The sequence below is a fragment of the Desmodus rotundus genome, chromosome 12 (genome assembly GCF_022682495.2).
Source record: "Desmodus rotundus isolate HL8 chromosome 12, HLdesRot8A.1, whole genome shotgun sequence".
NCBI classification, from domain to species: domain Eukaryota; kingdom Metazoa; phylum Chordata; class Mammalia; order Chiroptera; family Phyllostomidae; genus Desmodus; species Desmodus rotundus.
The window spans coordinates 46,094,753-46,117,308 of NC_071398.1; the positions used below are offsets into that span (position 1 = coordinate 46,094,753).

The 22,556-nt window shown below is 52.8% G+C and overlaps 1 protein-coding gene across 3 annotated transcripts; it reads right to left on the reverse strand.

The window, feature by feature from the left end:
• Window positions 1-4,974: 4,974 nt before the first annotated feature.
• On the reverse strand, window positions 4,975-20,851 carry CPT1C (carnitine palmitoyltransferase 1C). Of its 3 annotated transcripts, XM_053916026.1 has the most exons (20): window positions 20,623-20,851; window positions 19,838-19,992; window positions 18,992-19,032; window positions 15,960-16,067; window positions 14,976-15,147; window positions 14,684-14,785; window positions 14,454-14,591; window positions 13,060-13,137; window positions 12,720-12,827; window positions 12,527-12,611; window positions 12,014-12,209; window positions 11,710-11,892; window positions 10,917-11,022; window positions 9,317-9,433; window positions 8,941-9,105; window positions 8,574-8,708; window positions 7,787-7,939; window positions 7,214-7,327; window positions 6,990-7,082; window positions 4,975-6,738 (listed from the first exon to the last, which is right to left on the reverse strand). In XM_053916026.1, the coding sequence occupies exons 2-20, from the start codon at window positions 19,976-19,978 to the stop codon at window positions 6,553-6,555; spliced, it is 2,421 nt and encodes an 806-aa protein (XP_053772001.1). In that variant the 5' UTR covers window positions 19,979-19,992; window positions 20,623-20,851; the 3' UTR covers window positions 4,975-6,552. The 3 variants fall into 3 exon arrangements, with proteins under 3 accessions (XP_053772001.1, XP_024422180.2, XP_045056368.2); XM_024566412.4 differs by lacking the exon at window positions 18,992-19,032 and having other exon boundaries at window positions 4,976-6,738; window positions 15,960-16,099; XM_045200433.3 differs by lacking the exon at window positions 18,992-19,032 and having other exon boundaries at window positions 4,976-6,738; window positions 8,568-8,708; window positions 15,960-16,099.
• Window positions 20,852-22,556: the final 1,705 nt, after the last annotated feature.

Genomic DNA, 22,556 nt, shown 5'->3' on the forward strand with positions numbered 1-22,556 from the left:
GAAGTCTTTAATATTCCTTTTGTAATAAACTGGTCGTGTAATAAGAGAAAAAAAGAACCCAACAGAATAAATTGTTAAAAATCAGTGAGCCCTGCCTGGTTGGTGTGGCTCAGTGGACTGAGCATTGGCCTACAAACCGAAAGGTCTCTGGTTTGATTCCCGGCCAAGTCCTGGGTTGTGTGCCAGGTTGGGGGCGTATGAGAGGCAAGCAGCCGACAATTTTTCTCACATCAGTGTTTCTCTCCCTCTCTTTCTCCCTCCCTTCCCTCTCTCTAAAAATAAATAAATAAATGAATAAATAAAATCTTAAAAAAAATAGTGAGTTTAGCCAAGAAGTTGAATAAAAGATGAACATCAAAATATCTGTATGCCAGATATTTATTTCCTTATGCCAGTGATAAAAAGTTAGAAAATGAAAAATGTTAAGGTACTATTTCTAAGTAGCATAAAACTAAAGATTTTTTCAAGAATAACAAATGACATGAGAGAAATTAAAGACTTTAATGAATGGAAATTATACCATATTCATGGTCTATAAGATATTTTTTAAAGATTTTTAAAATTTATTTTTAGAGAGCGGGGAAAGGGAAGAAGAGAAGGAGAGAGGGAGAGAAACATCAATGTGTGGTTGCCTCCTGTGTGCCCCCGCCCCTGGGAACCTGGTCAGCGTTCCAGGCATGTGCTCTGACCGGGAATTGAACTGGTGACCCCGGTTCACAGGCCAGTGCTCAATCCACTGAGCCACACCAGCCAGGGCGTGGTCTATAAGATATTATAAAGATGCTACTTCTTCCCAGTTGACTTATAGATTCAAAGCTAGCAGATTTGAGATTTATTACTGTGGTTTCATTTGTACCCACAAAGTAATGGGAACCAAGGGGGCAGTTAAAACCCCTCAGAGGATGAATTATCATTATCCTTTTACAGAGTGGTATGGACTGTATGTTTTCATGCCCCAAAATTCATGTGTTGAAGCCTTAATCCGCAGTGTGAGGGTAGTTGGAAATGGGACCATTGGGAGGTAATCGGGTTCAGATGAGTTCATGCGGGTGGGGCCCCATGATGGGATTAGTGCCCTTACAAGGAGAGACACACTCTTTCTCTCCCCACCATGTGCGGATACAGCAGGGAGGCAGCCATCTGTAAGCCAGGAAGCAGGCTCCTTTTAGACACCAGGTCTGCCAGCACTTTGATCCTGGACTTCCTAGCTTCTGGAACTGTGAGAAATAAGTGTTTGTTGTTTAAGTTGCCTAGTGTATGGTATTTTTAAATAGCATCGCAAACTAAGATGCAGATAAAGAAACACAGGTCCAGAGAGGATAAATCACAAAGGATACACAGTTACAACATCGGTAAAGAACCAGTATTGCAACATATTCATCTGCCCCAAGCCCCTTTTACATTCCTCCTAGAGACAATGTATTCTAGGGAGGACTAGTCTCATCTTCTACCTGCAAAGATACCATCATTTCATTAAAGCTCCAATAGATGGCCCTGACTGGTGTGTCTCAGCTGGTTGGGCATTGTTCCTCAAAGCAAAAGGTTGCCTGTTTGATTCATGGTCAGGGCATATGCCTGGGTTGCGGGTTCAGTCCCTGGTTGGGGCACATACGAGAGGCAACCATCGATATTTCTCTCTCACATCAATGTTTGTCTCCCTCTCTTTCTCCCTCCCTTCCCCTCTAACAACAAATAAATAAAATCTAAAAAGATGAGAAAAAGCAGATGAACAACGAAACCCCAGAATCCCATCTTGAGGGTGTGTTTCCTGAGGCCACTCTTTGTACCAAGAACAACTACAGCAGTCAAGGCCCAACCAACAAATACCTACTTGGAACACTTCAATTCTGAAAATAGGGTTTGACCTAGGGGACTGGTTGCACAAGTGGTGGAAGACCTGGGGGGCCACAAGGGGATGATGAGGGAAGCCAGAGATGAGCATCAGCAGGAAACCTCAACCATCCCTGGGATGAAGGGCAGAGGAGGGGTGATGTCAGTCAAGGGACTGAGTTCACCCTATGGAAGCAGAAACCACAGCAGGTCTATCAAGAGCTGCAGCCAATTCCTAGACCTAACTGGTGTGGCTCAGTGGATTGAGCACTGCCCTGAGAACTAAAGGGTCACTGGTTCGATTCCCAGTCAGGGCACATGCCTGGGTTTCGGGCCAGGTCCCCAGTAGGGGGCACCCAAGAGGCAACCACACATTGATGTTTCTCTCCCTCTCTTTCTCCCCCCCTTCCCCATAAAATCTTTAAAAAAAGATACTTCCAGAGAAGCTCTCTGAAGCAGAGCAGAGGCGGTGGGATGCACCCTGTCATGTTCCCACCACATCATCCCATCTCCAGCCAGTGTCTCAGAAGGAGCCACTGAATACCACTAACCTCAGGCCACTGTCAGTACCATAACGCTCCACTGCAGCCACTTGGATCCCCACCAATCACTGTCAACACGGGTGATAATATATTGAGTATAACCATGACGCCACGGCATGCTGTGGGTTACTACCATCCCATTTCTGTGGGTTACTACCATCCCATTTCTGGTTGGCAAGGAGCTCCTCCCTGCATTGGAACCCTAAAAGCCCATCCCCCCCAAACCCCACCTTTGAGAATCTGCCTCCTGTTGCAAATATTGGTGTCAGTCAAGGTATCTTCAGTTGACAAAAATCAAGCCAGTCAGAGATGATTTCACATAAAGGAATGCTACAGCCCTGGTTGCTGTGGCTCAGTGGGCTGAGTGCTGGCCTGCGAAGCAAAGGGTCACCAGTTCAATTCCCGGTCAGGGCACGTGCCTGGGTTGCCAGCCAGGTCTTCATTTGGGGGTGTAGGAGAGGCAACCACACATTGATGTTCCTCTTCCCCCCATACCCCGCTCTCTAAAAATAAATAAATAAAATCTTAAAAAAAAAATTCTCAAAAAGAGAAACGCTACGTTAGTCCCCACTCCCGCATTCACAATTTCACTTTCCATCGTCAACCGGAAGCTGAAAATATTTAAGGGAAAAATTCCAGAAATAATTCATTGGTTTTAAATGAGGCACCATGTCGAATGGCATTATGGTACCTCCCGCAGTCCAGTTCAGTCCTGTTCAGGCCGTGAATTACCCCTGCGTCTAGCGCCTCCACGAGTTAGTCACGGAGTAGCAGCTCGGTTATCAGGTCGACGGTGCTGGTATCTCAGTGCTTGTGTTCAATTAACCTTCATTGTACTTTATAATGGCCCCCAAGCCATTCACCTGATTTCTATTACAGTACAGGGTGGGGCAAAAGCAGGTTTACAGTGGTGAGTACGCAAGACACAAGAGTTTATTCTTGTATTATTACGTATTAATCATTGCATTATTTTCCATGTGAACAACTGCAAACCTAGTTTTGTTCTATTATTACCTATATTTGTTCTGTTAATTACTGTTAATCTTTTACTGTGCCTAATTTATAAATTAAATTTGATCATAGGTATGTATAGGAAAAAACTTAGTATATATAGGGTTGGGTATATATATGGGTGTACCAGGGTTTCAGGCATTCATTGGGGATCTTGGAGCACATCCCCAGCGGATAAGGAGGGACTACTTACTGTACTTAGGTATAAAGGGTTGGTAACTATTTTGGTAACTAGGTAACCAAAAAGGCAAAAAGAGAGCCCTATGGTAACACAGTAGGAGTCACCACAGGAAGCAGCTATCGCCCCTGGGGCAAGAAAAACAAAGGATACACCTGACTGGTGAAAGGTTGCCAGTTCGATTCCCGCTCAGGGCACATGCCTGGTTTGGGGGTTCAGTCCCTGGTTGGCGCACGTACCAGAGGCAACCGATCCATGTTTCTCGCCCTCTTTCTCCCTCCCCTCTCCTCTCTCTAAAACATGAATAAAATCTCTGTTAAAAAAACCCAACGGATAAAATTTAGAATTGTTGAAACTAAACCCTTGGATGAGGCCCCCCCAGGAGATGAAACTCAGACACTGCTCAGCGGGTGCACGTGTGTCTGAGCTCAGAGGACCTCCAGGCGCTGGGACCTTCTCAGGAAGCGAGCTGCTGAAATGGTGCTGACGTTTCTGAGGATGCGCAAGACTTGCAAAAACTGCAAACTAGCCTTACCAGCAGCTACAAGAAGGAACCGCCTCAGCCAGGGTGAAAAAGCTGCGCTGGATGATGCTGATGGGAACAGGAAACTGGAAAGCAGCATTGAGCAAACAGGAAAGAGGCGCCCTTTTACTTCCCCTAGGCCTCTGCGGTCTCTTTGGTGCCCCCTACTGGCAAAGGGTAGCACAGCAGGTGGGCGAAGCAGAACTGGCGTTGGGAGAACTGGTGGGCATTGGGAGTCCCGACGTCAGGTTCACAAAGCCCAGAAGAGGGGAGTGGATTTGAAATCAGGAGATGATGGCTTAATAACTGGCACACAGTAGAGCGTGCCAAGGACCAGCGACAATGAATAATCCAGTTCCGTACCCCTAAGTCCCAAATATATTTTTAAAAGAGTACTTGACACCAGGAAAGACTATTTTCTGGGAAAGGCAGTCTCAATGTGGTGCTGACGTTTGGTCCATCCAGCTGACATCTTTAATGCAAGTTCAATCAAAATGTCAATTAGATTATTATTTTGTAATTGATTTTAGATTGAGAGAAGAAGGGAAAGAGAGAAACATCTATTTTGTTGTTCCACTCATTTATGAATTTATTGGTTGATTCCAGGATGTGCTGTGACCAGGGATTGAACCTGCAACCTTAGTGTATTGAAATGATGCTCTAACCAACTAAGCTACCCAGCCAGAACCCCAAATAGTTTATCTTTCTTAGGATTTAACCCAGTTATTTAAAAAGTCTTCTGAAGAAATAAAGAAATGAGAGAAGCAAAGATTTCTTTTTTCTAGAAAGAATAAGATAGGTCTAAAACCAATATGTTAAAATAGAAGTTAACACTAATCAGTGTGGTCCTGAAAAAAAATTAAAACTATGATAAACATTAAAGCTTCATAAATAGAATATATTTGACAAAAGTCATCATAACACAACCAAGAATAGTGAAATTATTCAAAATGTTATTTGGGGGATTAAAACTGTACCATTCAGTGTCACTAATGACACTCACAATGTTGCGTGACCATCACTACTGTTTCCAGAACTTTTCATCATCCCAACGAGAAACTCTGTACCCATCCATCAAAACCTCCTCATTCTCCATTCCTCCCTCCTCCCTGATCCCAGCAACCACCAGGGGCACCTTTTCATGTGCTTATTGGCCATTTGTATATCTTCTCTGGAGAAATGTCTATTCAAATCCTTGGCCCACTTTTTAATGAAATTGTTTTTGTTGTTGAGCTGTACGCTTTCTGGATATTAACTCCCAGTAAGGCAAATACTCTGCACATATTTTCTCCCATTTTGTGGGTTTTCTTTTCACTCTGCTGATTGACCTTTGATGCACAGCTTTTCATTCTGATGTAGTCCGATTTATTTATTTTTCCTTTTGCTGCCATATCCAAGAAATCATTGCCACATTCAACGGCATTAAGTTTTCCTCCTATTTTAAGGATGTAAAGTTTTAGCTCTTACACTGAGGTCTTTGATCGACTTTGAGTTGATTTTTGCATATGGGGTGAGGTAAGGGTCCAACTTTGTTCATTTAAATGTGGGAATCCAGTTTTCCCAGACTTTTGATCCAGTTTTCCCACTGAGAGACCTTGGCACCCGTGTCAAAGTTCATCTCACCGTATATGTGAGGGTTTATTTCTGGGCTCTCTATTCTATTGCATTGGCCCATATGTCTGTCTTTATGCCCGTATCCCACTATTTTGCTTACAGTAACGTAAAATAAGTTTTGAAATCAGGAAGTGTGACATCTCCAACTCTGTTCTTCTTTTTCAAGATTGTTTTAGCTCTTCAAAGTAGAAGAGTAGAAGGGTTTTCCTATTTCTGCGAAAAATGCCAGTGGGACTTTGACAGGAACTGCACTGAATCTGTTGAACACTTTGGGTCGTGCTGACATCTTCACAATGTGAAGTTTTCCAACCCAGGTTTACAGGACGTTAACCATTCTTATTGGCATAACTGGCTCACAGTACGGGCTCACATACGCTTCACAACACCAAGTTAGTTCACTCTATCAATAACATCACATGAACCGGACAAGAATGGTAAGTGCATTGGAGGTATTGATGAGACACATGCCCTCCAGAGTGTGGAGAATTGGTGCAGGGCAGCAGGACCTGGGCTGAGAACGTGTGGGATTGATTAACTGGGATTGGCCTTGGATGGTTGGGTGAACGAGGCTGGAGGTGGGAATGCAGGAAACCAGGCTGGTAGTAAGGGTTGTCACTGAAGTTGTGATTGTAGCTGAGGACTCGTGGTTGGGCCTGGGGATGGATGGGGCCTTCGCTCCTCCTCCGCCCCTGCCTAGCCCAAGAGCAGAGCAATATCACACACCCAGCTCACACATCTTTATTGGACCAGATGTGAGATTTCCAAACCCAAACAGGCTACCTCCATCCTGCACCAGCCCAGCCGTAAGACCCTCCCACTAGGTCCTGGGGAGACCAGCTCCCCATTGGAAGGGATCAAAATTTGGTGGATGGCATGGGTGCCCTGGAGCCCCTAGTGTGGCAGGACAGAGATCCACACCTGTTCCCAGAGTCCTCCCGCCCGAGTCCCCTGTGCCCTCGCTTCAGACGCTGCCCCTCCTGGAACAGGGAGGCCACGTCCAACAGGGCATCCTCAATGTGCTGCCCCAGCCGGTGGGAATCCTGGAAGGAGAAGCAGGTCATGTCCAGGGGCAGCTGAGAGAGGGGCTCATGCCAGCTGAGAAACAAGAGGGCGGGGGTCCCTGACTCTTGGGTCTGAGAGAGAAAGGGCTGGGCACTGGGAATCCGGGATTATGGGGCTGGGAGTCTGGACTCTTAGGCTGTAGGAGAGGAGAGAGCTAGCAGTCCAGATTCCTTGGGCCAGAGGAAGGAGGTGGCAGGGTGGTGGTGCTGGGTGTTCAAGTCTGTCTCACCGTTTTTGCGCTTGATTTTTTGCTGGAGATGTGGAAGGTGATGGTGTCATCCCCCATGAAGATGTAAGAAACACCGTAACCGTGGTCGTCGACCTGAAAGGGGATGGAGTGAGGGGAACAAAATATCCCCAGGTCCCTTCCTACACCACAAGGCAGGAGTGCCGACCTCCCTCCCTCAGGGCCCAGGGTTCAAGGAGCCGGGAGCAGGGCCCAGGCCCACTCACAGGCCCAAATCCACCACCGGAGGAAACGTAGTCGGGGTAATTGTGGACGTCAAACAGGTGGGTTTGCTGAACCGGGATCTGACTGGTGGCCAGCTGCCACTGCTCCGAGTGAACCTGAGGGACAGGTGACAGTCACACATGCGATGAAGACAGACCCGCAAGTCTGCGCCCCATGGCTCAACTCCGCTCCACAGAACCCCATCCCCTTCTGACCTCCTGCCCTGGCTGCCCTTTTTCCCTCAATCTTCCCCACCTGCAGCTCCGCCTTTCCCCTTCCTGACCACACCTCTCTGCTCTCCTCCCTGAACCCACCCCTCTGCCCCTGCCCCCGCCCCCTAAGTCCCTCTGTCCCGCCCCTCTCCATGACCACGCCCCTTTCTTCTGGCAGACAGTATCTTCTCTGAGCAACTACTCCCGTTTCTTTCTAAGACCACGCCCCTCTCCCCTGCTCTCCGCTCCTTTTCCATCTCTGCGCTCTCCCTTACTCTCCTGTCCCGGTCTCCTTAGGTGTCCGCTCTGCTGTTCCTTCCTTATTCCAACATCACCCTCCTTGCCCTTTCCCTGTACCCCAACCTGGTCGAGAAAGGGCGACTGCCGGTGGAGGAATTGGGAGACGATGTAGAGTGCAAAGAGGTGGCGGTCGACCCCCTGTCCGCTCATTGCTGCCTTCAGCAAAGCCTGGTGCTTATCCACCGCCGAGTGGAACAGGGCAAGGCACTGTGGGTCCTGGAGTCCCCGCGGAGGTCACAGATTATGGAAAAACAGGAAGTGGGCTTACTGCTGGGGTCTGTCACACCCCTGGCCTCCACCCAGCTTGCAACATCCCTGCGAGGCAGAGACAGCAACTCTATTTTAACGATGGGAAGACGGGTTCAGTGACGGGGGAAGTCACTTGGCCAGGGACGTACAGGAAGGCGGAACCAGACGGCGTACCAGGTCTGTCTGATTCTCCCAAACTCCTTCCATGGAACCACACAGGCAGGGGGCAAGAGGGACCAGAGGGGCCTGGGGGCCTGAGCAGTGAGGTTATACAGGGAACATGAGCAATGGTGCAGTTGGAGGTCACAAGGTCACGAAGAGGTTAAATAATCAAAGAGAGCTGCATGTGGCAAAAGGGCTCCCTCTGGGATGCTCCCCGAGCCCTGGGAGACCCCCATTAAAGCATGTACCACACTGTGCTGAACTATCTCTGTTTCCCCCCATTGGTGAGTTCCTTGAGGTCAGAGGCCAGGCCTGGTTCCTCCCTGTCCCTAGTGCCACTCATGGGGCCTTGGCCCTCCGGAGGCACTCCAGGAATGTCTGCAAATGTGTGAGTGAGGACGTGGAGAGGACCGAAGCCCCCGGCGAGGCTCACACCCACTGTCTTCTCTTTGTCCGCCATGGCTCTCACAAAGCGGCAGGCTTCCCTGGTGCAGGGACGCACCGTCTCTGTCCGGCCTTCCAGGAACAAGCGGGTCATGGTGGACTCGTAAGTCAGGCAGAAGCGACCCCTGTCCTGGGGGAGAAGGAGAAGAGGAGGCTGTCATCAGGCCTCAGGAAGTCTTCACGGACTCGACCCATCTCTGGACCCCCAGCCTCCTCCTGCCCAGGAATGTGCGGTTGAGAGAAACCAAGACGGCGGGACCACAGGGGCCAAGAAGAGTGACGAGAGGGGCTGACGGGGCCAGTCCCGGGGAGCCAGGGAACCAAGGCCCTGAGGGGGGCTGGAGCCCAGAAACCCAACTGACCCGGAAGTGGGCCAGCTGCAAGGCCACCTGAACGAAGCTGTCTGAAGAGAGGAGGCAGCGTTTGATGAAGCTCTTGCCGAAGTGGGAGAAGGGAAAGACATGGCAGTCAATGTCTCCAGATAAGGTCTTGGCTGCCCTCAGGGCGAGAGAGATGGATAGATGGATCTGCCAGAGAAGGAGGGGGGAGGAGGGGCCGGGGTGAGGCTCAGGGTGGCCATGGAGATGGGCCTGGGGTTGGGCTGAGGGTGGCACTGGTGGCAGGGATAGGGTTAGTGTTAGGAATGGGGTTGATCTCGAGATTGAGACTGGGGGTGGGGATGAGTCAAAGCCAGGGATTTGGGGGGCTCGGAGGAGAGACCTGGAACCCCAAACACACCTTGTCTGGAAGGTCCCAGTGCAGCCGCTGTGGCTGGGGCAGTGAGGGGTCAGGATGCCCCTTGCAGTGGCCGTCCACCGAGTAGCCCAGCTGAAAGCATTCTGTGGCCAGAGTGAACTGTGTACAAACGGAGGCTGTCAGAGCCCTTCCTCTCTCTGCTCCAAGGGCCAACTACCCAGGGACATGTTTATCAGTCCTTTCTGGGCATGGAGCCAGTCCCTGAGAAGGAGAAACCCCTGATGTTCACAAGTGGGTTCTCAGGTTCAAGTTCACTGAGAGCGGGACTGACACGAACACCCAGCTGGCACTTAATAACCCTGTACTTCCGCCCCATCGAGCACCTACTACCGTGAGCCTTCTGTTTCTCTTTATCTTACTACGTGACACCTCCTCATTTAAAGTCGATATGCAGATTCCCTGACTGGTGTGGCTCAATGGACAGAGTACCGGCCTGTGAACCGAAGGGTCACCGGTTCGATTCCCAATCGGGGTGCATGCCTGAGTTGCAGGCCAGGTCCCCGGTTGGGGGCACTCGAGAGATAACCACACATTGATGTTTCTCTCCCTGTCTTTCTCCTTTCCCCTCTCTCTAAAAATAAATTTAAAAAATCTTTAAAGTCGATACACAGAGATGCTCTGTGGACATGAAGTGTCTGAAGGGTGTGAGGTTGAACTGAGTTGAGAGTTTTATTTACTGATATTATCAAAGAGGAAAAAAAACTCCCATTTTACAAACAAGAAAGAAGCACAGAAGAGTAAGGGCCAATCTGGGGCTGCTCTCGAAGCCTGGAAGGCGCCTCCCGCCTCCTCACATGTACCTGATCCCCACCCTGGGCCCCACGCAACCCCTCATGCTGCACCACTGGAAGACTGGGAACCCAATGAGGGGCAGACCCCACCCCCGATGATTTAAGACTAAATAAAATAGCCCTCGGTGGTGTGGCTCAGTGGATTGAGTGCTGGCTGTGAATCAAGGGGTCACTGGTTCAATTCCCAGTCAGGGCACATGCCTGGGTTGCAGGCCAGATCCCCAGTAGGGGGCGTGTGCGAGGCAACCACACATAGATGTTTCTCTCCCTCTCTTTCTCTCTCCCTACCCCTCTCTAAAAACAAATTAAAAAAAAAAAGACTAAATAAAAGAGAAAATAGCGACGTGAAGGTTCTTGGGACTGCACAGGACTTAAAGATAAAAGAAAATCCAGCCCTTTCACCTGGCAAGGGGGACACTCAGGCCCAGAGGAGGGGTAACTTGCCCAAGGTCACACAGCCAGCCAGAGCTGAAAGGTGGTTCCGAGTCAGCGTGATGTGGCTGAAAGGCCCCACATTCTGGTCTCAGAACATTTTGGATTCACATTCCTGTTCTGCAACTCTTGGCTCTGGGAGTCTGGGCAAATGACCTCCCTCCTTGGAGCCCCAAATGCCCGTTTGTCAAAGGAAGATCATAATCCCAGACCCCTTTCTTTGCTGGCTGGCCCTGGTCAGCTCTCTGCCTCTCTCTGAGTCTCTGCTTTTCCTCTGACCTTGAGTCTCGGAAGAGGAAGGTCTTAGGAAATGGGGGTGGCGGTCCCGAGGGTGGGGTGGGGGGTGCTGGCTGCCCTACCTCCCACATATGTCCTGAGGTGGGGCAGTCCGCCCATGAGTGCTCCACGCTGAGGCCCAGCTTCCCATTGGAGAAGACGATGAGGGTGAAGGATTTGTCATACCAGCTACGGGCAGAGTTCAAAGGGGTCACCAAAAAGGGGTTCAAAGCGGCAGCCAGGAGGGAACTCAGGGTGCTCTCTGAGGGACTTGTGGTGATTTCAGGGTGGGCAGATTTTTCTGGAATCAGGGCTGGTGTGGGGATCTCTAAGAGGGTGGGGCCCCTGACGGGTGCTTCCGGATGGGCTCTGAGACGTATCTAAGATTTGAAGAGGTGGGGGATTTTGAGAGAATGGACTGAGAAAGGTTCCAGGCTTACGAGGTGCTGGAGGTTAGGGAGAACTTCCCAGGGGCCTCAGAGATCAGAGTGTTGACTGCTGGGCATCTGAGAAGTTGTCTGAGGGCCTCTAGGTCTGGGGGTCCCAGGTCTGGGATCGTGGGTTTAGGGTACCAGCCTTCAGGCCTGAGGATTCCATGGTTCTGTGTCTGAGGTTCCCCAGGCTTGAGGTTCTGACTCTGGGGAGACTGGATCTGAGGGTCCAGGTCTTAGGTTTGGGATCCCAGGGTCTGGGGTCCTGAGCCTCGGGGTTCTCTGGATCAGAGAGCCCCAGGTCTCAAGGCATTGAGTCTGGGGTCCTCAGATCAAGGAGGTCCTTGGGTCTGGAGAGGCCCCAGATTCTGGGGCCCAGGGTCTGCTTGTCTAGTGTCCAGAGTCTTCGGTCGCAGGTCGGGATGGGGTCCCGGGGCTCACCCACCGGTCGTGACCGCTGCCAGCCAGCAGGGCGTGGGCATATGCATCCAGTGATGCTGCGGGATCCTCCCTGGTGAGCCCCGCAGGCTCACAGTCCAGCGACACAAAGAAAGCGGCCCCTTCCACAGCCTCCAGGGCGTCCTCCGCCTGGCTTTCCAGGGACCTCCGCACCTGGGCCCACATGTCCCTGTTGGGGGATGTGCCTGAGCCCTTCACCCTGCCCAGCCTCCACTGGGCTCCCAACCCTGCCCTTCTGTAACCCCAGGGTGGCAGCCAGGCCTCTGGGCCCCCTGACCTCCCATCCGTACCTGGGAGCCGCGGTCAGGGCTGCCAGATGCTCCTCGTGGGGGCAGGCGGGTGAGGGGTCGTCAAGGATTCGCTGAAACTGCTGCTCCAGGGCCCGTGGGGAGAGCAGGCCACTTTGGGAGTGGGTCCCCACACGGAAGAATCGCCCCCGGTGGAAGACGGCCACATGTCGGCTGTCCCGGAGGTGGCGGATATGGTCTTGGGGTGGCGTGGCCAGAGGAGTGGAGAGCAGGAAGGTTGGAAACGTTATAAGAAAAAGAATAGCAACCACTTATTATGAGGCACTTCTGTGTGGCTTGCACTGTTCCCAGCTCCCATTTATTCCACACTCCCCTACGGTTCCTTATTACCCCCTTTTAGAGATGGAGAAACTGAGGCTCAGAGAGGATAGTAGCTTGCCCAGGGTCACACAGCTAGGGAGAGGGGCTGGGATTCAACCCAGGCAGCCTGGCTCCCGTAAATATACTCAGCTATGACATTGTTCCACCTTAGTCAGGAGGGGAACGGGACCTCACCTTTCTGGATCCCAGGAATACGCGTGGTGTTGAATATCCTCTCATACTGGGCAGAGCATAAGGGTTGCATTCCCATCAGCAAAGTCTGCAGGAGGCAGATCATGGGCTCGTGAACTGTCCCCCCAGACCCATGTGTCCCCACAACCACAGGACCATGACCTCTGTCCCCAGCCCATGAGGCCGGCCCCTTTACCGGCAGGATCTCCTGGCGGTTCAGGCGGTGGCGGTAGAGAAGGAGGGCATGGACAGCATTCCCGGCCCGAGCAGCCTGCACTGGTGTGGGCGTGACGTACAGGAAGTCCTGGGGACCAGCCAATGGGACAGCAAAACTCCTGGGGTCAGGTTTGCCCCAGGTGGAGACACTGACCCCCAACATAGGTCCTGACCCCAACAGGGAGCGGATGGGGAATTCCAGACTGTGATTTGGGTCGCTGACCCTGAACCTCATTCTACCCCGACATCCCAATCCTAGACCCGTGAAATGTGAGCGTCCCCCCCTCCCCAGCTCCTAAACCGCCTTCTTCCCTTCTCACCATCATGTAGTAGTTGCTATTCACCATCAGCGAGTTCCGGGAGCGTAGGTACACAAATTCTTCCCACCAGTCACTGACCTGGGAGTGGCCAGAGAGAGACACTTCTGAGGTGGCTGGGCCCAAGGTGGGGGGAGGGGGCGGGAGACAGTGGCAGGGTTTGGTCACCCAAGACTTTATGTTCACAGAGGACTGTGGGAGGGAAATGAAATGTGAAGGGTTGAAAGGGAGGTGATCAGCTCTGGCTGGTGTGGCTCAGTGGATTGAGCCACACTTGGCGACCAAAGGGTTGCCAGTTCAATTTGCATGTCTCAGTTGCAGGCCAGGTCCCGGGTTGAGGGGCACTTGAGAGGCAACCACACATTGATGTTTCTCTCCCTCTCTTCCTCCCTCCCTTCCCCTCTCTCTAAAAATAAATAAATAAAAACTTTTTAAAAAACTAAATAAAGGCAACGGACCTTAGCAGAGCCCAGGCCATTCCCACCACCTCTCATGACCACGCCCCCTTCAATTCCCTTGTTCCAGACAGAGTAAAGCCTCCTTGCTTCCAGCCCACACCCAACAACTTCCCCACTTCCTCACCCTTGCTCTGGCCCTGCCTTCACCAACCTGACAGGTTCAGATCCCCTTCAACCCCCAAGACAACACTCATACCCTCTCCTCCGGGAGCCCGGATCCTCTGGTCCAGCTGCGGCCTCATGTTACCACCCCTCAACACTCACCCTCCCGGTCTGTCCTGTCGTTGCTACCCCCACCTGCGCACCCTGCCTGGCAGAGATTTCTGGCCATTTCCGGGAGCCTTGTAAGCAGACCTCTGGGGCTCTATGCCTCAGTTTTCCAAGGAACTCAACTCACTGTGCAATCAAGGGTCTAGCCCCTGCACTCAGAATAGAATCCCATTTGAGGAAGGTGTTTCCCTGAACAGAGAGAGGGTGCAGGGAAACTATTCGGGGGGCGGGGCTTACAGTGTTGGCTGGCCAGGGACCGGCCGAATGTTGTTTGGGTCCCGCAATTCTGGTTCAAATAGCGGAGGGTTAAGGGCAGAGCTCTGGGTGCGGGCGGGTCCTGGAGGTGGAGTTTGGATTATTGGAAAGTCTATTAGAAAGTGGGAGCATGGAGGGAGGGGCTGAGACTGCTGGCAGATGATGAGAGTGTTCCGAATACTGTAGAGTACAGAGGAGCTTGGAATATTGGAGCATCAGGGGCTGAGTTTATATTATTGGAGTGTGGGGGCGGGGCTCAGAATATTGAGCACTGGGCGGGCTCAGATTATTATGCATGAACGAGCTCAGAATGCTCCAATCGCAGCAGGGCCTGGGGGTTGTGGGTGGGGCATAGGGCAGGGCAAAGTTAGGCCAAGGGGCTCAGAACCTTTGCCTTTGCAAAGGGGGACTCACGTAATTGGACGCCCACCAGGATTTGAGCCGCAGATACCACTGCAACAAGGATGCCTGCAGCCTCAGGAATTCCTGCGCTAGGCCCGCCGTCCAGTTGAAGTCCTCATCCGAAAGGACAGGCCGGACAGATTCCAGGTACTGAGGGGAGGGGCGGAGAAGGGGATAGGTCAGACTCCTCGCCTGCCACACCCGCCTCCCTTCCCACCCCCATCCCCGAGTACCAGGCCCACCTTGCGCACGGTGTCCTGAACAGAGGGCACGGGCTGGCGCGGCAGGGAGCGCTGGTAACTGAAGAGCATGGGGTGGCGGCCAGAGAAGATGCGGACTAGGGCCTGGAGGGATGTGGGAGGTACTGGGTCATTGAACCCCTCACTGGGTCTGGGGACCCGGGTGCGGTGTGTACGGCAACCCACAGAGAGAATGGGACAGATACCCCCCCCAAAGGGGGACAGAGACCCAGAGGGAAGGGGACAGAGAAGTGGGCCCCGGGAGGGCCTGAGCGGGACTCTGCTCCTCACATACCAGCCAAGTCTTGGTGGGCGAGGACATGGCTCCGTGGGGTTCCAGGAGCCAGCCGTGGTAGGACAAAAGCAGCCTCAGAGCCACGTGAAGCGTGAAGATCAGGGCTCCCCACAGACAGGAAGCAAACAGTGCGGCCGCTAGGAGCCCTCGAAGCCTGTGGTACTGTCCACCCCTGGGGGAGAGAAAGAGAGGATGATGGGTCTGCATCTCCCGGCCACAGAATCCGCTCCCCTCCAGCCTCACTCAGCCTCTGCCCTTCCTAATGTTCCCTGACTCTGGACCTTTGGCTGTTGGAGGCTTATCCTGCAGAATCAGAGCCCGTCAGAGAAATCCAGCTTCCACATTTCGTAAAGTAGGCATGATCCTCTCTCCGCACCTTCCTCCTCCCACGGCTGTGGGGACACCCAGCTTCTAAAGTCACTTCTCATGGGAATTGGTAGGTGCTTGATAAGTGGTATTTCTATTAAAGGGACACTTTTCCTTCCCAGTTAGCACGTTGTACTCTTCACTGAGGCCCTTGGGGGAGCAGCGTCAGCACCACCTGGGAGCTTGCTGGAAATGCAAAGTCCTGGGCCCTGCCCAGCCCTAGTAAGACAGAGTCTGTTGGCGTGGGGTCCAGCAATCTTTGTTTTGTTTTTTTAATTTTATTTATTTATTTTTTTTATTTTTTAAAGATTTTTAATTAATTCATTTATTTTTAGACAGAGGGCAAGGGAGGGAGCAAAAGAGGGAGAGAAACATCCATGTGTGGTTGCCTCTCCAGCGCTCCCTACTGGGGACCTGGCCCAAAACCCAGGCATGTGCCCTGACTGGGAATCAAACCTGTGTTTCTTTGGTTCGCAGGCCAGCGCTCAGTCCATTGAGCCACAGCAGCCAGGGCTGAGAGGTTACTTCTTTTTAGCAGACACAGCACACTGATCGAGAAACTTTCCAGGTGAAGGGAAAGGGAGCAGGAAGGCCATTGGGCTGAAGTGGGGAGCTCACCAGTCTGGCAGCAACTCTTTAATCTTCTCCATCAGCCCTAGGGAAGGGTCCAGCTGGAGGAACCAAGCAAGCTGGATCGCGCTGAAGAGGAAGAGCCAGCTGAGGGGGCTGGCGGGGAACACACCAGTGAGAAAGTCATTCTGTGGGGAAGAAAGGGCACCCATTCACTCCCATCCTGTAAGCACATCCTTAGGCATTGACTGAGCGTCCAGTGTGTGCCGGGTCCCGAGCTGGGTGAAGTCAGGGGCAGGGGCTAATGAGAGTCAGACCAATCAGAGACAGAAGCGAAGCCTGAAACTGACCAGAGAATGATCCCAAACTCCCCTACAGGCTCATTTTGATGCCTCATCATATCAACGGACACACCCGGGAAGTTGGTGCATACTCTGTTGAGCAACACCCCGCCCCCAGAGATCTCCCCTGAAACTCCTGCCTTTAGACAACAGATAAAAACCCTTAAGACAAAGGACCCAGTGCACACTCTCCCTTGAGCACACACCCCCCCCCACCTCTCCTCAGGCATGTACCTTTGCTTTCTCCTAAACTCTAAGGGTCCCCATGAGACTTCCAACCAGGGGAGCCGTGGGCAGCGGCAGCTCATGCCAGGTTTGCCCCCTGAACCCATCTCCAAGGCCCTCCTTTTGCCTTTGGAATCTGTTTCCTGAGTCCACGCAGCCCAGCGCGGCTCGCTTCCTCTACCTCTGTGACTTCCTTTCCTTTGTCTAGGCAGCCCAGCTCAGGCTCACTCCTGTTGCTCGGATCTTGCGTCTCCTACCTGAAGCCCTTCCTTTGCTTCACCGCCCTGAGCTTCAGTAAATATACTCTCAACATCACCTGGATTTGTGTTGTGAAATCTTTCCTACATGAACTTAGGAACCCACACATTCCAGATCGTGGCCAGGACAGACCTGCCTCGGTCTCAGTCTCTTTGTGGTGACAAAGAAACTGAGAAGGAATTTTGAAGAACTCACCCAAGGCCAAACAGCCAGGAAGTGGTGGAGCTAGGACTTGAACCTAGGTCCTCTAGCTCCAAAGTCCACTATCAACCATCAGACCATTGGATGCCTTGGGACCCTAATGCAGCAGGATGTGCCACAAGATACCCACCTCTGGGGTCTGTTGTGTCTCCGAATTTGGAACTGTGTCCTCTTGCTGATGGACTACCTGTTACGTGCTGGATACCGTGCCACGTGCTTGGCCCACATTCCAGAAAAGCAGCCCAGGATAGTGGGCATCGTCATGGCTCTAGAACCAGACTGCTAATGCTGGCTCTGCCTCTAGTTCTGCATCTTAACAGCTGTGTGACTTTGGTAAAGTGAAAGCACCTCTCTGGGCTTCTATTTACTCATCTGTAAAATGGGACTAAGGATAGGTCTACCTTAGAAGGCCCTAATAAGCAGTAGATTTAAAGGGCTTGTTTAGTGTAGAGCCTGGGACACAGTACTACCCAATGTGATTTTAGATATGAGGAAGCAGCCCTGGCTGGTGTGGCTTAATTGGTTGGGGCATCATCCCATAAAGGAAAGGTTCCAGGTTTGACTCCCAGTCAGGGCACATGCCTAGGTTGCGAATTCAATCCCTGGTCCAGGTGCGTACAGGAGGCAACCAATCGATGCTTCTCTCTCTCCCTTCCTCTCTCTCTAAAAGTAACGAATGTCCTTGGGTGAGGAGAAAAGGGAGGAAGGAAGAGGAAGAAAGGAAGGACAAGCCCAGAGAAGTCACCATGCCAGCAGTGACACAGCATCTGCATGGCACGTAAGAATGGCTACATTGGAGCTGTCACTTCCGTGAGCCAGGCCTCCTACTTACGCACCAATGCTTACAACACCTCGAGTCAGCAACAGTGAAGTTCCCATTTCATAGATGAAAACACTGGGGTTTGGCATTGAGGCCGTGGAATCACAGCCCTGGTGTTGTTGAGGGCACAGCCTTCACCCTGGGACCAAGTTGCAGGAACTATGGCTTCAGGGTGGCTCCTGGGGTCCCAAAGTGACAGAGAGGAAGGACATGAGAGCTCAGAGTGGCCATCAGGGAGGGAGGTGGCCATGGGATAGAAAGGAAAAAGTGATCATGATTACAATTATCATTTCATACTGGTGTGAAGATCCGGTGGAAGCCATTGGCCATAGGAGACATTTGACTCTGAAAAGGGCTTAAGGTTTTTCCTCTTATGCAGGCGTATCAGTCAAAATCCTCGACAATGCAATGCCAGTCCAAATCCACCTATGAGCTCAGAAATTAGAACAGTGGTTGGCTTGCAGTGATGGTGAGATGGGGGGGGGGGATGCTGACTGGAAAGGAGTTCAAAGGAACATTCCCGAAGGGTGGTAGTGCTATCTTGGTGGGGCACTGTTTACCGACGTATTGTGAAAATTCACTGCACACTTAAAAATTTTATGCATTGTTCTGGATGTAATTACATTTTAATTTAAATGTATATGCCTATTTTTCTTCTTTTTTAAAAAATATTTTATTTATTTATTTTTAGAGAGCAGAAGGGAGGGACAGAAGGACAGAAAATCATTATGTGGTGCCTCTCATGCGCCCTCTATTGGGGACTTGGCCCTCAACCCAGGCATGTGCCCTGACTGGGAATCAAATCAGTGACCCTTTGGTTTGCCGGTCGGCGCTCAGCCCACTGAGCCACACCAGCCAGGGCTATTTTTTTCTTCTTTCTTGCAAGTAGAACACCATGAGTGCAGGATTCTGTCTTGCTCCCTGCGGTATCCTCAGTGCCCCAATGTCCGGTCCTGAACAATACTCCACAGGTATTTGAATAAAGAACAATGTTCCCAAAGCTATCACTGCCCTGGCTGGGTAGTTCAGTGGGTTGGAGCATCGTCCCCTACACCCAAAGGTTGCAAGTTCGACCCTCGGTCAGGGCACATACGTAGGTTGTGGGTTCAATCCCTGGTCCTATGTTGGGGCCCATGTTTTTCTCTCTCACTTCTTTTTCCCTTCTTCTCTCTCTAAAATCAATAAACATATCCTTGGGTGAGGATTGAATAAAAAACAAAAAACCTAACACTTACTCAGCACTTGCCACGGGCCAGGTACTTCGTCCAGTGCTTACCTGTAAGAATTCATTTAATCCTTGTGACTGTCCTGTGAGCAAGGGGCCGTCATTGCCCCTGTTTTACATGTGGGGAAACTGAGGCTCAGAGAGGAGCACTTGCCCAAGGCCACACAGCTAATAAGTGGCAGAGTTAGGATTCACACCCAGCCCTGGCTGACGTGACCCCACAGGTGTTCAAGGAGGAGATGACCAGCAGGGAGATCCTGTATGTAGACAGTGCCAGAGTTCCAGAAGCAGGGACCAGGAAGCAGACGTGGGTTCTGGTTAAATGGTAGGCATGGGCTCTCTAGAGCCAGGAAAGGAGCAGGAGTTGGGCATTTCCAGAACTGGGCAGCAGGGTTTGTAGTGATGGAGAGCACAGAATACAAATATAGGAGGCTTACAACCTGGAACAGGGGCCTTCAGGGGCCTTCTTGGGGTGTGGGCTACCCAAGATCTTGACTGGGTCTTGGGGCTCTGGAAAGGGGAGCAGCTGGTTAAAGCCCGGGGATGAAAGGGAAAGATGAGAAGTGTCCCGTGGGAAGGGGACTGAGTTCTGGAAATTGGGGTGGAAGTTGTGTTTGGGGGCGTGGAAAAAATGGAGGGGGAGGTCAGGGTACTGGGTGCAAGAGGCAAACAGGGGTTCCCTGTAGCTGAGGTTGAGAATCCCTGACGTGAGCCACAGACCAAGAAATGGCTTTAAGAAGTCCTGGAAGTGGACATCAGAATTCCCAGACCTGGGTGATCCCAGAAGTGGGCCTCGGGCATCCCGGAAGCAGGTAACTGGATTCCCGGAAGGAAACCAAGCCCTAGTCCTCCTCACCCAGAACCGGCAGAGATGCCTTTTCCAAGAGCGCAGTCCGGACAGGTAGATCTCCTGCAACACGGGACCGCCGAGCTCCACTTCCGCCCCGTCCGAGGTCAGTGAGGGTCGGAAGCCCACGGCTTGGCGTGCTTCAGCCATGTCCCGCTAGACACCTGGGAGGAGGACAGAGGACGGTCGTCTAAGTCCGCAGACCCCTCCTCCCGCACACCTAGGAATAGAGGATTCCAGCTCCCCCTTCCTAAGCACCTGAAGGATCTTGGGGTCTAGGCCTTACGCTCGTGTTGGGAAGGGACCTCGGTTGGGGACCTCTGTGAACGCATACAGAGGCAGGAAGGATAACGTGCGTTAACCCCTTTTGTGACTCTGCTCAGAATGCGGTGCGCGGCCAGCACCTCCCCTGCATACAGGACTTTCAAGATCGGGGTGGAGGGTGAGTTACGAGAAAGAGATCAGTCCTAGACCGTTCGGAACGAACACCTGCCGGATGCTGACACTGTCCACCCCATTTCCGTTTTCGATTGTAAGGCACGAGTGGGGTGGGGGTGCGGGAGCTGTCTCTAAATTCACCCGCGCTGGGGTGGCCCAGGGTCCCCTCCCCCTCAACCCGGGCTGGAGGGGGTGGGGGACGTGGCACCTACTGCGCATGCCTCGCAGCCAGGGATGCTGAGGCTGCGAGCGGAGGCAATCTTCGAGGACAAGTGATGGAGAGGCTTCTGCACCCGACCCAATACACAGGCCTCCAGCCCCCGCGGCAGCTCAGGCCCCTCGGGTCCCGTACTTACTACGCTGAGTCAGGGGTCCGCCGATCGGATCCTGGGACCAAGCCCGAGTGCACCTCCCTGACCCCCGATTTAGAGTTCCGGACCCGCCTCCCACTTGCGTTTGTCCAACCCCGTGCAGGGAGTCCAGGACTTGGTCGACGGGCCTCCGGAGCTCCTGCCTGCCCCTGATTATCCGACATCCAGGAACCCCGAGATCGCTCTCGCGTGTGCCTCCCCTGGTATTCTAGTGCCTGGCTTTATCCCCGCCCCCTTTCAGCCTCGGCCTTCTATCCCTGCCCCTCCGATCCTTCAGCGCTCTATGCCCGCCCCCTTCCAGTGCCAGCGCCCAATCCGGCTCCTCCGTTCCCTCCGAGCCTTGTCTCCATCTACCCCACCTGATTCTCCACCATTTGGCCTCCTCCGTTCTACGCAGCATCTGTCATTTGAGCCCCAAGTTCTTGGGGGCTCTCCAGTCCGCTTTCTCTCAAGGAGCACGCCCCGCTCTCTTCAGGGAACGAGGCTCAGCTTGGAACTCACAGCCTATCTCTGGGTACACTAAAGTCACGCCCGTGGGGTATGGAGCTGGAGATGGAGCTGGAGCTAATCTCAGTCCTACCTTCCCAGGGAGGGAGGAGAGCTGCTCTGGGGCCAGATCGGCCCACAGAAACCGCCTACGGAAGGTGGAACTGCATGGGCTGAGTTGGTGCGAAGGAGGCGCTACAGTGCATTGGATTCAAGTTAGACAGTCAAAGGGACTTCCCTGAGGGAAAACGGGCATGACAAAAGGCAAAGGACGGGGCACAGAGACTGAAACACAAATCACATCGATTTGGCTCAGGACGTTAATATTCTCTGTGCGTGCTGGCTCAGGTGTGCCCCAGTCCAGGCTAGTCGCAAAGCGGATGGGGGGCGGGGGAGGATAGGAGGAGATGATCTCTGGGTAAGCCCACGTAGAATTAGAGCCCCCAAAATAAAAAGCTGAGATCATGGTCCCAAGTACAGATGGGTAAACTGAGGCCAGGGGAAGCCCAGAGATGTGCCCTCACACACCAAGCCTGACACTGTGCTGGGCTCTTTTCTGCAGGCCATTCCTGGAGACCAATCAGACTAGGGCTTCTGGCCAGCCATGTGCGTGGGGGGCCTGGGCTCACGGGCAGGGGGGCCTTCCCTGAGAGCTCCTCAGTGGAGGCAAAACAGAAACAGTATGTGGTCTTGGGCAGGTGGTACATTTGGCATGTGCCCCAGAAACAGGGGGCACCCCTGGTGATGGGAGACCTGGTGTTGGGGCGCCTGGGGTAGAGTGTGATAACAGGGTCCAGAAGCCACTGTAGAAATGGGGGGGGGGTAGGGTAGAGCACAGGGAACTCAGAAACCATTGCCTTCCCATTCCACCAGAACTGAGGACCCTGGGTTGCCCCCGGCGGCCCAGAGTGGCAATAGCAGGAGTATGGGTGGTCTTTGTGGGGTGGGCCAAGCCTGGCCAGCACCTGGCAAGCCTTGAGCGGAGCCACCCCTCTGTGGCGCAGCCCCGCCCCATTCTGACCAGACAACCCTCTTCAGGGTCCAGGGTCACTGTACCTCAGGGGAGTCAGGGGCCAGTCCCCACTTCCCGAGGATCAGTCCCCGATGCCACACCACCCAAAGGCAACATCAGAGCCCAAATTCCTTCTCCTACACTGCTCCTAGGGAGCCCTCACAGATAGGCCAGGGTGGTGAGGGCTACGGCACCCACCCCCCCTTGGTAGAGGGGTGCAACAGTGGACACCAAGTGCTGGGTGTACAGTTTCCAGGGCAGTGGAAGGGCCAGGCTCCTGGGGTGACCTGACCTCACCCTCACCCCTGGAGATTCCAGATTCTCCGAGGCCAGGGGACTTGCGGAGAAGGGTCTGGACAATGTAGGACACGTGCAGACAGAGCCGCCTGGAGACAGGGAGGGACAGAGGGAGTCTGAGCCA

Excerpts from the sequence above, each read along its gene's own strand:
- CPT1C (XM_053916026.1), bottom strand. The coding sequence starts at position 19,978 with ATGGCTGAAGCACGCCAAGCCGTGGGCTTCCGACCCTCACTGACCTCG. Across the intron at positions 14,592-14,683 it reads TTCAGGACACCGTGCGCAAG|TACCTGGAATCTGTCCGGCC; the intron begins GTGGGCCTGGTA and ends CCCTCCCCTCAG. Across the intron at positions 12,210-12,526 it reads TATTCCTGGGATCCAGAAAG|ACCATATCCGCCACCTCCGG; the intron begins GTGAGGTCCCGT and ends CGCCACCCCAAG.